Source organism: Nothobranchius furzeri, chromosome 13 (genome assembly GCF_043380555.1).
Source record: "Nothobranchius furzeri strain GRZ-AD chromosome 13, NfurGRZ-RIMD1, whole genome shotgun sequence".
Lineage (NCBI taxonomy): Eukaryota > Metazoa > Chordata > Actinopteri > Cyprinodontiformes > Nothobranchiidae > Nothobranchius > Nothobranchius furzeri.
The window spans coordinates 39,334,172-39,346,883 of NC_091753.1; the positions used below are offsets into that span (position 1 = coordinate 39,334,172).

Consider the following 12,712-nt stretch of genomic DNA (forward strand, 5'->3'; position numbering starts at 1 on the left):
TATATATATATATATACTGAGCTCCAAAAGTACTCAATTTACCTAACCCTATACCTGCATCTTGATCAGAACCTGGCCCTCCCCGTTTGTTTCTAATTTTCTGTTTTCCACCTTCTATTTTTAAACCTTTCTCACCTCTCTGCTGTCGAGCTTCTCGCTGTCTCCGTCTCAAACTCTTCCAGCAGCAGAGGCGGAAGTGGTACGTTGTCACTCACAACGGGAGACTTCCTCCACTTGTGTTCTCCAATCTAGGACCGCTGTCACTACAGTTTAGTTCTTTATGGAAGTCAATCACATTCCAGATGTATTCTTCCCACACAAACGTAACCCGGAGGATGAATGAGCTCAGTAGCTTAAAAGGTGATGTCACTGCAGGTTTTAGGGTGGATTTTGTCAGCATGAAGTTTAATAGAGAAAGTTTGCCACCTGCTGGTAATTAACAACATATTTAGTGTTTTTAATTTACTCACCAGTGGTTCTGACTTTGCTTTTACATGTTTTGATACTATAAGATCAAAGTTCAGAACTTGATTTTCAGGAGGATGAAGTTTGATTTGATGAATGATCTTTTGTTTTAGAATTGTTTAAATCTAATTTGAACAATAATCATTAGGCTTTCTGGTATTTATTTATTTATTTGATTACTCTTCAGTGGTTCATAACATTTGAGCCGAAGTAAAGGACACAGTTGCCAAAGGAGATGACCACGAATTAATAGTAAAAAAATAAAAATAAAAAAATGCTGAGTAAATATATGAACCGAGCAGGGATTCCAAACGAATAATCAGGCAGAGAAAGTTTTATTTTTGTCATTTGGGGCTTAATCAGAATGATGCAAAGGCCCCAGTGAGCTTTGATGAGCTTAAACTATATGAGAGATAAAACAAATGCTATTAATAGACCCCAATGCTAAATAGTTATGGGCAAAACATTTAAAAGATATCCATGAAAATGTGAAGAATAAAACTGTTTATTTTCATGACATCGCTGAATTAACAAGAACTAGAAGAATTGCCGCCATCCAGTGGGAGAACACCGGAAATGCACTCTGGTTCTATTAAGAGAACATTTTTTCTTTCTTATCTAAAGGGAGTTGGAAAATAATCCTACTCGTTGTTTTTGTTCTCTTGGAAGAGGAATGAGGACGTGGAGAATGAGATGATAAAAAATACATATTTAAAATTACAATAATTATTTAGTAGACACATTTTCTGTTAATTATTTCAAAATAAAACACAAAAGCAGGGCTGCCAACTTTAATTTCCTGTTCTTTCAAAATAAAACACTAAAGAAGGGCGGCCAACTTTAATAAAAGTCTAGGATTGAGATTTTCTTTATTTTAATTAAAAAAAATTCTCTGTGTGTGTTTCTATTTGTATGTTTTCTTACAACTGTGCAGCATCATTCTAGCCCGGAAATAAAATTAAAAAAAAAAAAGCAGAACATATTTGCATTTACAGCTGTCTTTAAAATAACCCTTATGATTATTTTGATATAGATATTGACCAATCATGGTAGGTTTTATTATCAAAATTCATATAAACCTGATTAGTGTAGTATTTTATGGTCACAGCCTTTGATATTTAAAATTAATAGAATAAGATCATAACTGAACTACGATTAAAAGTGAGTCATTTTGTATAATTTGTTTAAGAGTGAGTTTTAAGACAACATATGCATCCATCATAATTAAAACAAAGCTGTCCTTGATATTTTTTACTATGCTTCCAGAGTTTAGGCCTTCAATCATTTCTCCATGCCTGAAACTGTTATAGAAAACGAGTGTGAGCCTGAGTGTAACAGCCAGCCAGCATGTGGCCCCACACAGATAAACCAACTGTGTAAATATGAAAGAACAAAATGCACACACGACTTTTGCTTTTGAACATGTCATGGCAGCGTTTATTTCCTCAATGAACAACCTTCCAACTTGATCTATATGTTGAACTTCATGCCATTATCAGAATATCAGGCAGTCAGATCAGCATCACCATCAGAAGCAGAGAGAAGCAGCGTTTCTGTCAGAGGCTGATACAGAAAGAGCATGACCGCTCCTTGTAGGAGAGGGGGAAAGGGCACGATAACCAGAGGCAGAAGAGGAAGCGTGACATTTAGAGTGGGAAGGGATGAGTGAGGATGAAAGCCACTTGGTTACTTGGAAGAGGAAAAGGAAAGATAACCATGATTTTCACTGGGAAAAGAAGGGAGAGAATCACACACAAAACAACAAGAGTGAAAAGGGAGAAGACAGCAGTCAGCACAGAAGTGAAACAGGACCATATCAGAGTCTAGAGACTCTTCATTCTAGTTAACACCACACCTGGAATTTAGGTTAAATCCTAGACTTGAACAATTTGTCATTTTAAATACACGAGATGTATCCGTCACTAGTGCAACTCTGGCCTCTATCAGTCCGAATGCAGTGCTGTTCCTAAGCTCACACCAGAGGGAGTGTGTCAGCGTGCACCCACACTAATCAGGTCTGACTGAAGGACGAGGAGCAGCTGCAGGGTAACACTGCAGCCAAAAGCATGCAAGCAGTATGGGAAGCAATACGTGAAAAAAATGAAAAGAAAAAAAGAAAATAAATACATCTTGGGATAAAAAAAAATCTTAATACATTATCTTAAAATTTTCCTTTTCTCGTTTGTGTTTCATATACATATATTCTAAGCACACATCTTTGTACATTTTGGTATAAGTTCTCTTTCTCGCAGGAAGTTTTAGGGGGAACTGGGTGTTGGGAGGTTGAAGCGGCTGAGGTTCTGGGGCAATCCCACTTCCCTGATTGCCTTGTGCTGAGAAGGGTGGTGATGTTCCTTCAAACATCTGCTCACTCTCAAGTCTTTCATCCTCCCACCGGAGGGGGGGGGGGGGGGTGCTATTGAAAAAGGGGAATCAGCAGTGAGAGGACAAGCTTACAGGACGTCCAGAAAGTCCAGGACAGAAGAAGAAAGTATGTCCTTCCTCTTTGGGACCAGAACCAGAATCTGACATCCACACTATCTCTTATCTGTTGGAGGAAAAAGCATGTGATGAGAAAAACTGTGGTGATTTAGGGTAAATTGTGCATGAATGGAGATACCTTTATCCTTGTCTGTTGTCGACCTCTCTGGCCTTTGGTGTATTAGATTGTTGTACTTCGCCTCCACCTCCTGGAAGGGGAAAGATTATGGCGCTAGATAGATAAACGTTTGACTACATGAGCGTACATCATGGAAAATGTGAAGCACCTTTAGATAGTTGAGGTTGGTCTGAAGATTTCTAAGGTGCGACAGCACCTGCCTGCTGAAAGTGGAGAGGCTGCCGACCTGTGACGTGGAGGAAAATCGTAAATTGATGCCGGAGTCGGCAGCGCAGACTTGTGAGGTGTTCAGCTGCTTCCCTGTGGTTGAGGCCAGGATGTCGTCATCTGTGCTGCTCTCCCGTGGGCCGCAGTAACCTTCTAGGACCAAACATCCTGCAGTTAGAGTCATCATGAAACTTCACCATCATGGTGAATTTATTTGAACAGATTCATAAAAGCTACTTTCTAACTGTGCAAATTTACCGTAATCTTCAGGTGACTCAAAGAATCCAGTGTCCCACGACCCCAGGTCCTGAGCCAGGTCTTCTGTTTTGGAGCTACTTTTCTCGGAGCCGTTGTGGACCAGAACCTTGCTGCGGTTGTCCGTCGGGGTCCGCAGGGACGTAGTCCTGAGGAGACGGACTCCAGAGGAGCGTTTGCTTTGTTCTGCTGCCTCCTGGGACATCAGCTGGGTCACCAACACGTGCTTTAATGCTGCCACTGAGGAGCAGATTACAAACAATGATTTACTTATTTAGCGTTTTAAGCACAGTAAACTTTATGCATGTTTATTTGTGTTCTTACATGTTTTCAGTGCTTCATCTGCTCGAGAGGGAAACACATCAAACGAGTCTCCTTCTCTGTCGATTTCAGCTACTTGGTAAGGAAGCACTCGGTCCACAAAGCCACCCTCCTCCTCCTCCTCCTCAGCCTTCACTTCTTCAAAAGGATTACTACCAGGTAGAGAAGTCTGTAATGCACCTCTAGAGGCTGGACCTCTCTCTTTATCTAAATAAAAATAATTATTATCAGTCCCACGTCTTATTTAAGTGAAAACATGTCAGATAAAAGCAGCTTCAGCTACCTGTGGACTGAGTGCTGCTGGTGGATGTGCGGTCCGGGTCTTTACCCAGTCGGGAAGTACCAGCTGTTATGATCTCCGCTCCATCTCTCTCCCCGCTAACACACATGCAGAAACTCATCTTATTGAAATGTTCTAACCCTGGGAGATGTCTAATCTGATTAGATTAGAAGAACCATACTCAGGCTGAGGTAACGGGATGATGCTGTGAGGCTTGACTTTCATTGCATCGGCTCTCTGGGAGATCAGACTTTGCCACCTGTTGCAGAAGAGAGAAGATGCATTTGCCTATTGATGCACTGTAGCGACAGAAATCAGATAAACTGATCTAAAGTCAGCAGCTCTCACGTGTTCTGATCCGTCACAGTGGGCGCCATTAGCTCGTAGATGTGGGAACCGTTTTCAGACACAGAGAGGACGAAAAAGGACCTGTTGTCTGAAGGGAAAGAAGACAGATTGAGTTTTGAAGTGCTTTTATTCCGATCAGGTGTTCACGTAAAGGGCAAGAGACTTAACTGACCCGTAGCAACAGAGCGCACGAGGACAGTGCTGAGTTTGATGATGGGGCTGTAGATGTGTTTGGTATCTGCAGCACCTGCCAGGTTCTTGCTGTGACACTTAAGGATCAGACGCTCATCCTGTTTCTGCAGCAGAACGAGGATGTCCTCAAGGAGGAGTGTGAACAACTCTGAAAGGCCAGAAACGACGCATGTCAGACACAAGCAGTGGTTAAGGTATCATTAGGTGCTCTATGAGCAGTCAATACCCACCAATAGTCTTGTCCCTGTTCACTTTCCACGACAGTGAACCCTCATGAATCATCGTCCTCTTTGTTAGATCCAGATTCTGAAGGAGCAGAAAATAAATAAAACTTCAAGTCCAGAATGTTGACATAAAACTAGTTTAACTGAGATAACCCACCTTTAGTTCAGCGATCAGAGGGTTGTCAGTCTGCTTTAGAGTGGAGAGGTCCAATCTTCGCTGATAGTCTTCTAATTTCTACAGGAAGGAAGAAGAGAATCGAAAAAAGGGACAAAAATGATCAATGAGGGAAGTGGAAATGTAAGAAAAAGCATTAAAATGATTTTCAAAGTAAATCAGTTCTCACCTGTTTGTCCTCAGACTCCTTCACAGCCTGGTTGACATGACTGAGGATCCTTCTACAGCATTCTGCTGCCTGCTTGACTTTCTGCTTTTCCACAGCAATGTCTGAAACAACACGATGGTATTGAGTACTAGCATTCTTCAGGGAGCAGTAGTTCTTCTGTCCATTAATGCGCCATCATTCTCCAAAAATACGACAAAGCAGGGGACATTATATGGTCCTATAATAGCTGGTGAGAATCAAACCCCAGCTAATAATAAAATGATGAGTGTCACATTTGCACCAAAGCTCCAGGACTTGTCTAATGTTGAACTCTCCATTAGTCTGTAATTCATGTTGCTTAAAGTCTCTTTGAGATTGTTTTCCCTCAGGTCTAAAGCCGGTGTCTGTTTGACTAAAGGACTTTGTAAAGGTCAAATAACAAATAATCATTAGTACCCATAAATAGTACCCATCACTGCTAACTGTGGTTAGAAGGTCAACACTACTGCACCTGTGTACTTGACGATGTTGTCCAGTAGCAGCGGGTACTTGGTGAGCCGGAGCATCTCTACAGGAATGAGGTCTTTGAGCTGCAGCCGGCGACACAGTCTGTTACTCTCAGCCTCCTGCAAATAAAAGCACACAGATCAGAGGCTTTTACTCAGACAGAGAGCAGCAGCATGTCCTGTGTGAGCTAAACGTTCATACCTGGATGAATGAAATGAACCTCGAGTCTTTCTTCTGCTTGGTTTTAATAATCTCTAGAGCAAAAGGCTGATTGCTGCAAAACGTCCCCACTGCCTGCTTGATCTTCTCCTCCTCGCCGCCGCTGAACTGTGACCAGTGCACAGAGGGACGCTCAAATATTTGACATGTACATTTTTGCATGCACACCCTTAAATAAGTAGCTGACTCCAAATATAGGGCCAGGATTATGTCACTTTAGCAGGGACATCTTAGGATTGACTGCAGACTGGATCCTCAGGGGACCGTTTACCCAGCTTATATCCCGTGGAGAGGATTCTCTTCACATCAAATGTAGCACACTTGGTACAGGGATGTGTGGTTGTCAGGCAAATCTAGGGCATCCTCTGATGGGCCCATTTACTGAGAAACAAGGATTTATTTCTCTCCCTTCCACTCTAATAAGGTGTCTTGTTAATGAGATGGGCAGATGTTTCACCAGTTAATGTTTACTAGAAGGATTCATGTAAAACAGTCACAAGCACATGTTTAAATATGAAACACCGATCTTCAATAATACTGAGTGTTAGGATGAAGGGCTTGTACTCACCCAAGAGAGCAAGTCATCTCCTATTTGATCAATGACGGAAGACTCGTTTCTCTTCCGGACAGCTGTCATTTGCTCCAGTATTGAAACTTAAATAATAACGCACAAAATCAGAGTTAGCACGTCTCATTTTTGTGTGAGATCAAAATAGGTGAGGATCAGCAATGTCCTAGTCCATTTTATTCTTCAGATGTTTTCTGATTCCTAAAGGTTCAAAACTGTGTAAAAACTGTGTGTGTGTGTGTGTGTGTGTGTGTGTGTGTGTGTGTGTGTGTGTGTGTGTGTGTGTGTGTGTGTGTGTGTGTGTGTGTGTGTGTGTGTGTGTGTGTGTGTGTGTGTGTGTGTACCATGCAGCTGCAGAACCTCCTCCAAGTTGGTGAAGATATTTTTGATGTCAGTAGGAGGAAGAATTGCATCTTTGGAAAGCTTTTGGTAGAAGACGAGGTCCAAAACTTTCAGCATCCGCACATGAGCGCGCTCAGTGTAAAACAGCTCTGCAGACACGATACCAGTTGTTCATTACATCTGACAACCAAAGACATAAATACCAGCCCTCCATCTGTTTTTTTTTTCAACATGTGGCCTAAGATGCTTTCACAGGCTGCCCTCACCGTTGATAACTTCCTGACGCTTGATTTCATGAGGACTGAGGCCTACGAGGACTTCTCGACCCACCCGCTGATGCCAGTTTGGAGGATTGTGCTCAGAGTCTGTCCCTTGATCGTCCTCACTTTGGACATCAGCTGCAATCAATCCTTCAAATCTAGCAAAAGAGAAAGGTTTTGTTATTGGAATGTTACATGGAACTATTTAAGGTCCAGGTCCTTCTGTTAAGTTCTCCTGAACTTATTTAAAGCTCTACAGTGAAATAAACCGAGTATACTTGCCTTCTTGTGGCCTTTGGAGTTCCCTCATGGGCTCTAAAGTAATCATAAAAACATTCAGTGACAAAAATTTCTACTTGAAAGAAAATCCCAAACAGGACCGTAAAAGTACCGGTCACTGTCGTCCTCCTGGAGCTGATCACAAACATCCAGTGGTGAAGACGGGAATGGGAACACGTCCAGGTCGGTCTGAAGGCCGTCGTTCAGTCTGGAGGACCCAGATGACGTCCCACCTGAGACACACATTTAGCTTTATTCATTAACGGTGGGATACCAGAGGTTTTGTACTAAGGTACTATGCACTATTTGTCCATCCAGCTCGGTTACAGCAGGGTTGTTCATAAAGTTGACTCAAAGATCAGTTTTCTATGTGTTTTTATGTTTTCACATTTTCAAAACTACAAGATGAGCATAAAGAGAACTGACATAAATACAGATGGATGACACACCTTCATTGATTTTCCTTTTTCTAAAGTGAAGCTAAAGGTGGTGCCATGATGCTGTAGTTTTGGATGCACTCACGGGGCTCAAAGTCCCTCCGACTCACCTGATCACCGGCGTGTTTAAGCGTTAAAAATACAAAACAACTAAATGCATTTTAAAACATTTGGATCTTTGAACTTGCTTTGGCTTCAGCTTCTGCATTACATTGCTCTAACTTGCTGTTACGACTCGGGGTTGGTGTTGAAATGAAGGACGTGGAGTAACACTGAGTTATCCACTGTGTGTCATTAGCGGAGACTCAGTCGTTTAGTGGTGATTTGAATTTTTGTCAAATGTTCTGTTTTATTTTAATTTCTTGTGAGATTATTAGTGACTAAACCTTAAGTGAGACTCAGAAGACATAGACACCTGACCATGGACTAGAGCTGAGGAAAATAATCAAATAATCGATGCATCGCGATGCGGACATAAACGATTCTGCATCATAGAAGAGTACGCCATAATCGATTATAGTGGAATGTAGTTTTGTTTTTTTAATGGCGGCACCAGCGCAGCATCCAAATCTGTCAGAGTGAGCGTCCTCCACATTTACCTCCGCCTTAATGTGGTACTGCAGGGCTGAGCGCTGGAGTTGTAACCTGAGACCGAACCGGAACCGAATCAGCCTGACCGGTTCTGTTGGATTTGGGCCGTGAATTATGTTAATTGAGCGGGTTGTCATGCGGCGCGCTCCGTTCGCTCGATCAGCGACTGAGGGGGGGGATGTCTGCTAAATGGTAAAAATGGTAAATGGCCTGTATTTGATATAGCGCCTTCTAGAGTCCTGGAACCCCCCAAGGCGCTTTACAACACAATCAGTCATTCACCCATTCACACACCCATTCACACACACATTCACACACTGGTGGTGATGAGCTACAATGTAACCACAGCTGCCCTGGGGCGCACTGACAGAGGCGAGGCTGCCGAGCACTGGCGCCACCGGTCCCTCCGACCACCACCAGCAGGCAATGTGGGTTAAGTGTCTTGCCCAAGGACACAACGACAGCGACAGACTGAGCGGGTCTCGAACCTGCGACCTTCCGATTGCGAGACGAGCACTTAACTCCTGTGCCACCGTCGCCCCATCACACAAGAGAGAGGATCGGAGGACGCTCCTCTAAACACGCATTATTATTTTCATAATTTAATTATTATTTCTCCTGGAAGCGCTCAGTCAGACCGAGTGTTGTGATGTAGGGAGATCCGGTCTTGGGGAGGGAGCGGGGGTCAGTGACGGCGGCTGCAGCGTAATCAGTAATCATCTATCTCTTTTATTTAGGGACATGGAGAAGTTAAAAGGAGAGAGAAATAGAAAAAATAGAAGTTTTTATTCCACTTTATTCTTTTGTTTCATGAAGATAAACTGACGTTAAATTCAATTTTAAAACACTGGGAGGAAGCTTTGGTTCTTTTTAGATTACAGGAGATCTTGTTTCCTATCTGCTCCTCCAGAGACAGCGTGGACATGAGGGTCACATGGTGAGAGTAACACAGGACAGCTAGTGGAAAGGTTTGTAGTTAGCTGGTTAGTGAAGGAGATCCATCAGCTGGGTAATTTAATCCTAATCCAGCCCACAGCCTTCTGCTGGTGTTATTATCAGAAAGAATAAAACACACATCTTAAATATTATTGGAGGTTTAGAATTTGTTTTATGTTTTATTATTTTCTGCATCAAACAGAACTTGATTCATTCTCCAACATTTCAGAAATGAACCACTGGGTTCAAATAAAATAACAAACTAGTCAAACATTTCATTTGGTGTTATTTCTGACACCCTTCAACTGTGGCATACATATTTGACTCTAGAGCTGCTCAGAGACATTAAACACTCATATATGAACCCATTATGTATTTTATTATTACATTATGTGTCCTGTAGGTTTTCAGTACTTTTTGAGATTTTGTGAGTTTTTGCAAAGCGTGTTTTTCTCAGCCTGAGGCGTGGTGTTGAAGGAGGAAACGGATGGTTTTACTTCGTTAAATCTTCTTAAATGTTTAAAATGTTTTGTCCTAACCTGTTGGGAATGGAGAGCTTTTGAGGGATGGCAGGTTGTGTCAATTACGTTTTTGACTAAAAAATTAAAATAAAAAGCAATTATCTGACATCTTCTATTTATCGATGAAAACAAATCAATAAGAAATAATCGTGATGCATCGGGATATCGAATCAAATTGAATCGTTAACCCAATAATCGTAATTGAATCGAATCGGGAGACAAGTGAAGATTCACACCTCTACCTTGGACACACTGTTACAACTGATATCAACAGTGACTGTGCTAAACAAACAAAACCATTATTTCCTTTTCTCTTCATTTAGTCATGTTGTGGCTCACCGATGTCGACGTCTCGGCTCACATCTGTGCAGTGGGTGTTGATGTTTGGAGATGAGGTGGTGACAGACATGGAGTGATTGAGGTCATTGCAATCGCTGGATTGGCTGCCTCTCAATGGACCAACTTCCATTAGCTCGCTGGTCACAGGCGTCGGCTGAGACAGCTGTTTCTGAGGCTTGGGACGACTGTCCAGGGCTTTAATGGCTGCATACGAGGAGTTTTGAAAACTCATGAAGCACACCATCACTGTTTTAATTTATTTAACAACATAAGACTCACCTGGCGACGAGTCAATGCGGCTGGGCCGACGCAGGGGCAACATAAATACTTTTCTGCCTTTGTCTTCTCCTTCCTTCTCAGTTTTTATGCCTTTCTGCTGGATGTAAAAATATAGATTTAATAAAGTGTCAAATAGGTGATAATGGTTGAAGATGGAAGTGTATTATGCCAGATGTATATGAAGTACCATCATTTTAGGTAAAAAGCTTTTCCGACCCCGTTTGGCCTCCAGAATTCGAGGTTCCTTGACTCTCACCCCAAGGTGCTTCATGTATGTGTAGATAACATTCTGTATCGTAGTGCTGAAGGGAAATAAAAGAGTTCAATTTACAAAACGAGGCACTGCTGACATCTGTGGAGGACATCGTGACTGGTAACATATGTCACACCAGTTTTTCTTCTTTTCAAACTCTAACTAAACCATCTGTGCTGTGCTGGGACCATATGGCATCTCCAAACAAGCCCGTTTCAATCAGTCACACTTCTGAATTATTTAATATAAATATGCTGCATAAATCACGTTCCCTTTAATAGGCTGCCTGGGTGTTTAATTTGTGAACATGGGGGGAGCAAATTAGAGCTCTAATTACATAAAAGTTGATGTTTTTTTAATATTGGGTGAAACTTTAAGGACTAGCATTGCACAAGACTTTTTTTTTATTATTACAGTGAAATGAGCCACATGAGGCACATTTTATTTTAGATGTGAAACAGGTTTTTCCTCAAAAGAATCCATTCATTAATCCTCAAGTGACATTTTCTGCACCAGGCCACCAATTGGGAGCTTTATTACCATTTGTCTTCCTCTGTGGTTTGAGTAGTGAACCTGCAAACAGAAAGTAAAAGGAACTGAGCAAGCAGCAACAAAAATGTATGGAGATTCTTTTTAAAGAATGAATGAATGAATGTTTCTACGTATACGTGTGCTGCTTACAGGATGTCATCTATTTTACTGATGATGCTTTCTGCGTATGATCGCTCCCGCTCTATGGTGACCCGGTCTCTGACTCTTTCTTGGTCCAGTCTTGTCAGCTCAGCCTTAGCCACTGTTAGGCCCATACTGCGTTTCTGCCTGCATGTGCAAAAACATCGGATGATCTGTTATTAGTCATGGTGATTTAACAGGTTGATGAATGGAGATGTACTTTTGTCCTGCTGGAGGTTTCCTTCTCCTGTCTGTCATCTTTCTTTTCTACTGACTTATTCATGTTTGCAGCTATCAAATATTTTAGTAATTGAGTATTTGATTCATCAAATATTTGAAATGTTCCATGCCAACTGTTCCCAACCTCATGTATTTAAAGGCAAACTTGGTAGTTTTTAGCTTGCTTTTAGCACCCCCTAGAGTCCGTTTTAACTCACTGCTGTAAAACTGAAAGTGAAATTCTCCTCTTCACTGTACATTTGTCTTTTTTAATACCTTAATGCAACTGCTGAAATGCCTTCATTACTTTCTACAGGAGCGATTCGTCACTAAATCAAACAAAAAAGCTGAGCTCACGATCTAAAGCATGCAGGAATCGTGCTGAAGCAGACTCCAACGCTAGCATACCAGCTCCACTTTACTATCAACTAGGGACTGTCCAGATACTCTGAAGTTGCAAGTGTGGTATTTTGGCCACAGGGGGGCGGTGGGGTCTGAGTGACTTTTCATTACCCCTATAAAGGATCGTTTTAGCACATACTGGCTCAAGAAAATTATTTAAAAAAATATATGAAAAAGATGCACAGTATGCATTTAAAGCTCATCTCTTCCATTAGATCCACTTGTGCTCTTGTATATGCACATATGTCAAGGTGCCGTAAAAGAACTAAAAAAAATTACTACACAATAAAAAAAATGTATGTCATGTTTTAACTAGTGACACTGGAACTATCCATCCATCCATTGTCTGAACCCGCTTTGTCCACGTAGGGTCGCAGGGGGGTTGGTGCCTATCTCCAGCGGTCAATGGGCAATCAGGCGGGGTACACTCTGGACAGAGAGCCAGTCCATCGCAGGGCAACACAGAGACACACAGGACAAACAATCATGTGCACACACACTCACACCTAAGGACAATTTAGACAGACCAATTAACCCAGTTAACCCACGCATGCACAGGGAGAACATGCAAACTCCATGCAGAAAGATCCCAGGCTGGGAAGCGAACACAGGACCTTCTTGCTGCAAGGCAACAGCTCTAACCACTGCGCAGC

At 42.0% G+C, this 12,712-nt stretch overlaps 1 protein-coding gene across 6 annotated transcripts in view; it reads right to left on the reverse strand.

The window, feature by feature from the left end:
- Window positions 1-2,690: 2,690 nt before the first annotated feature.
- The window catches only part of arhgef12a (Rho guanine nucleotide exchange factor (GEF) 12a), a 44,823-nt gene continuing 34,801 nt past the window's right edge, over window positions 2,691-12,712 (reverse strand). For 2 of the 6 annotated variants that reach the window (XM_015951563.3, XM_015951559.3), the window contains 24 exons: window positions 11,448-11,585; window positions 11,307-11,339; window positions 10,701-10,815; window positions 10,514-10,607; window positions 10,235-10,438; window positions 7,523-7,643; window positions 7,414-7,446; window positions 7,138-7,289; window positions 6,874-7,020; window positions 6,530-6,615; window positions 5,944-6,069; window positions 5,747-5,861; window positions 5,257-5,357; window positions 5,070-5,147; window positions 4,919-4,994; window positions 4,669-4,836; window positions 4,497-4,584; window positions 4,330-4,407; window positions 4,152-4,246; window positions 3,872-4,075; window positions 3,551-3,787; window positions 3,234-3,460; window positions 3,086-3,155; window positions 2,691-3,013 (listed from right to left, as the gene is read on the reverse strand). In XM_015951563.3, the coding sequence (XP_015807049.1) occupies window positions 3,003-3,013; window positions 3,086-3,155; window positions 3,234-3,460; window positions 3,551-3,787; window positions 3,872-4,075; window positions 4,152-4,246; window positions 4,330-4,407; window positions 4,497-4,584; window positions 4,669-4,836; window positions 4,919-4,994; window positions 5,070-5,147; window positions 5,257-5,357; window positions 5,747-5,861; window positions 5,944-6,069; window positions 6,530-6,615; window positions 6,874-7,020; window positions 7,138-7,289; window positions 7,414-7,446; window positions 7,523-7,643; window positions 10,235-10,438; window positions 10,514-10,607; window positions 10,701-10,815; window positions 11,307-11,339; window positions 11,448-11,585 (2,797 nt within the window). In that variant the 3' untranslated portion in view covers window positions 2,691-3,002. Of the gene's footprint in view, window positions 3,014-3,085; window positions 3,156-3,233; window positions 3,461-3,550; window positions 3,788-3,871; window positions 4,076-4,151; window positions 4,247-4,329; window positions 4,408-4,496; window positions 4,585-4,668; window positions 4,837-4,918; window positions 4,995-5,069; window positions 5,148-5,256; window positions 5,358-5,746; window positions 5,862-5,943; window positions 6,070-6,529; window positions 6,616-6,873; window positions 7,021-7,137; window positions 7,290-7,413; window positions 7,447-7,522; window positions 7,644-10,234; window positions 10,439-10,513; window positions 10,611-10,700; window positions 10,816-11,306; window positions 11,340-11,447; window positions 11,586-12,712 lie in introns of all 6 variants that reach the window. The other 4 variants (XM_015951562.3, XM_015951558.3, XM_015951561.3 and 1 more) reach the window with 3 other exon arrangements.